Source organism: Triticum dicoccoides, chromosome 4B, assembly GCF_002162155.2.
Source record: "Triticum dicoccoides isolate Atlit2015 ecotype Zavitan chromosome 4B, WEW_v2.0, whole genome shotgun sequence".
NCBI lineage: Eukaryota > Viridiplantae > Streptophyta > Magnoliopsida > Poales > Poaceae > Triticum > Triticum dicoccoides.
The window spans coordinates 547,550,905-547,553,841 of record NC_041387.1 but is presented as its reverse complement, the minus strand read 5'-3'; the positions used below and the strand labels follow the sequence as shown (position 1 = coordinate 547,553,841).

Genomic DNA, 2,937 nt, shown 5'->3' with positions numbered 1-2,937 from the left:
CTGGAGGTGCAAGAAGAACCAGAACCAGCTAAAAAATGGACTGAGAGCAAAAAAAATCAGGCACCGGACACATAGGTGCTCCCTTTAATACGTGATTATCATCTGCACACTGCATAATTAACTCTTTGTTTAGAATCCCATACGTGATTATTTATTTATTTGCCTTCAGTTAGAAATTATGTTTTCATCGCGTGATTAAATTCTAGTCACATCATTTTTGCTTGTGTCATTCATTTGCAACTTCTGATTATTTGTTTATTTGCCTTCAGTTAGTAATTCTGTTTTCATCGTGTGACTAAATTCTAGTCGCATCATTTTTGCTTGTCGTTCATTTGCAACTTCATTTCTTCTTCTGCATGTGGGTGTTTAGATACATGGGGAAATTTGTTACCGAAGTTGTAGCAGTAGGGTGTATTTTAACGAATCTGTGTGCGTGTTATGATGATACCCACTAAACTGATTACAAGGCTGATCACCACTTACAATTTATGAGATAACTTCAGTTTGTTTAGAATCCCAGGAAGCTTGTTACATACTTAGTTAATCAGCCTTTCTTTGTGAGGAGCTGAAGATGCTCTTGAATTCTGGTCAATTTAGACTTCTGTCACCTGCTCCATAATTTAGAGAACAAAATGTTTAGATTTGCTTTTTAAAATATCATTCTATTATTCGAAACTCATTAATCCTGGTATGCATCTGTTGTTACTTTTTAGGAAGATGAAGCTGAGATGGATGTTGATGCAGCAGCTCCAGCAACTCAGATTTCTATCAAGCATGGCCTTCCTGAGATTGAAATATATTGTTCTTTGCTTGTCCTGATTTTCCTCATTGATCAGAAGAAATACGACGAGGTATATCTAATACAGTGATATATTTTGTGCAGCATATGTAGCATATTATTAAGTTAAAGTTATCCATTTGTCTCTAGGCTAAATCATGCGCAACTGGAAGCATTGCTCGTCTGAAGAACTTGAACAAGAGAACTGTTGATGTTTTGGCTTCTAGGCTGTACTTTTATTATTCGTATGTGTATGAACTTACCAACACCCTTGCGGAAATTCGTGGGTATGTCAACTTCTACATCATCCCCTACTCTAGTATTTCCTTAGATTCCATTTACCCTGTTTTGTAATTCATCGCTCATATTTGCTTCTTTGTACAGTAATCTCCTTGGGTTACATAGAATGGCAACTTTACATCACGATGAGCTTGGTCAGGTAGTTCTGTTTTCCTGGTTCTTGCTGATTAAGTGTTATGCTGTCAAATTGTGCTAATATATGGAAATGCATTGTTTTTTCATGATAACAGGAAACCCTGCTCAACCTGCTTCTCCGCAATTACCTCCACTATAACTTGTATGACCAGGCAGAGAAACTTAGGTCGAAGGCACCACGTTTTGAAGCCCATTCCAACCAGCAAGTAATTCATCTGCCTCTTCCAATCATTATCTGCACTCTAGTAATTGTATTATGTTTCAGATGCATTACACCAGTACATTTAAATTTTATGAAACTAGTTTATTTGTTAGCTATTCTTTTAAAAATGCTTTGGGGTGATTGATGTGTGAGATCTTCCTGCAGCCTAACTGATTTTATTGATACACTCAAGCAACTGTTAACATTTTTTAATACAGTTCTGCCGGTACCTCTTCTACTTGGGGAAAATCAGAACAATTCAGTTGGAGTACACTGATGCTAAAGAAAGCCTCCTGCAAGCTGCTAGGAAGGCACCGGCTGCAGCTCGTGGTTTTAGGATTCAGTGCAATAAATGGGCTATCATAGTAAGGCTGCTTCTTGGGGAGATCCCAGAGAGGACTGTTTTCATGCAGAAAGGAATGAAGGAAGCTTTGGCACCATATTTCGAGCTTACAAATGTAAGTTCCAGACTTCTTTTAAATCTCATGTTACTGTCTGGAAAGCTCTAGTCATAACATTTGAATTATTGGTGTCTAGGCCGTCAGGATTGGCGATTTGGAACTGTTTAGAGCTGTTGCAGACAAATTTGCAAGCACATTCAGTGCAGACAGGACTCACAATTTGATTGTGAGGCTCCGCCACAACGTCATTCGAACTGGACTACGCAACATCAGCATTTCATACTCGCGGATCTCCCTTGCTGATATTGCGAAGAAGCTAAGGCTAGACACTGAGAATCCTGTTGCTGATGCGGAGTGCATCGTAGCCAAGGCCATAAGAGATGGTGCAATTGATGCCACCATAGACCATGCAAATGGCTGGATGGTGTCGAAAGAAACTGGTGATGTCTACTCGACAAATGAACCCCAGGCTGCATTCAACTCCAGAATCGCTTTCTGCCTCAACATGCATAATGAAGCGGTCAAGGCCATGAGGTTCCCCCCGAATTCTCATAAGGAGAAGGAGAGTGCTGAGAAGCGCCGAGAAAGGCTCCAGCAGGAGGAAGAGCTGGCAAAGCACATGGCCGAGGAGGATGACGATGATTTTTAAGTTGGTCTGTTTTTTGAATTGTTGGTTTTAGATCCCTGAAATCACTGAGTTCTCCCCTCGAGGGAGATTTGAATCATGTAAACTTTTAACATCTTCTGTAATTCTATGTTGATCAGCACTTCATTGGACCGTAAATGTGTTTTAAGTTATCTTTTCTCTTCCTCGTCGAAACTGGGTTTGAGGATCTCTGTACCATTTGAAATCCACCTTGTCCATTCAAGACTTTTGGTATGTCTGTGCTTCCTGACATATTTGCCATCTATTTTTTTTCCTGCCCTGTTTCTTTGCGATTATGCAGTTGTTGAGTTGCCACCTTTCCCCTGTAATTGGTGGCAAATCTAACATTGTGGATCTTAATAATTGGTGCCACTCAAGAGAATATTGTGCAAATGACACGCAGTTTCCTGATGTGTAAGCTGATGTAAATCCTTCTGAAGGTGAATGAATTTCATACATTTAGCACTAAAAACTC

The 2,937-nt window shown here is 39.7% G+C and overlaps 1 protein-coding gene across 1 annotated transcript in view; it reads left to right on the top strand.

Annotated features, from left to right (window-relative positions):
* The window catches only part of LOC119291396 (probable 26S proteasome non-ATPase regulatory subunit 3), a 3,897-nt gene extending 1,201 nt beyond the window's left edge, over positions 1-2,696 (top strand). Inside the window, exons 3-8 of the mRNA XM_037570148.1 lie at positions 714-851; positions 929-1,065; positions 1,163-1,217; positions 1,309-1,419; positions 1,634-1,873; positions 1,953-2,696. Of these exons, the coding sequence (XP_037426045.1) occupies positions 714-851; positions 929-1,065; positions 1,163-1,217; positions 1,309-1,419; positions 1,634-1,873; positions 1,953-2,465 (1,194 nt within the window). The 3' untranslated portion in view covers positions 2,466-2,696. The remainder of the gene's footprint in view (positions 1-713; positions 852-928; positions 1,066-1,162; positions 1,218-1,308; positions 1,420-1,633; positions 1,874-1,952) is intronic.
* The last annotated feature ends 241 nt before the right edge of the window (positions 2,697-2,937 follow it).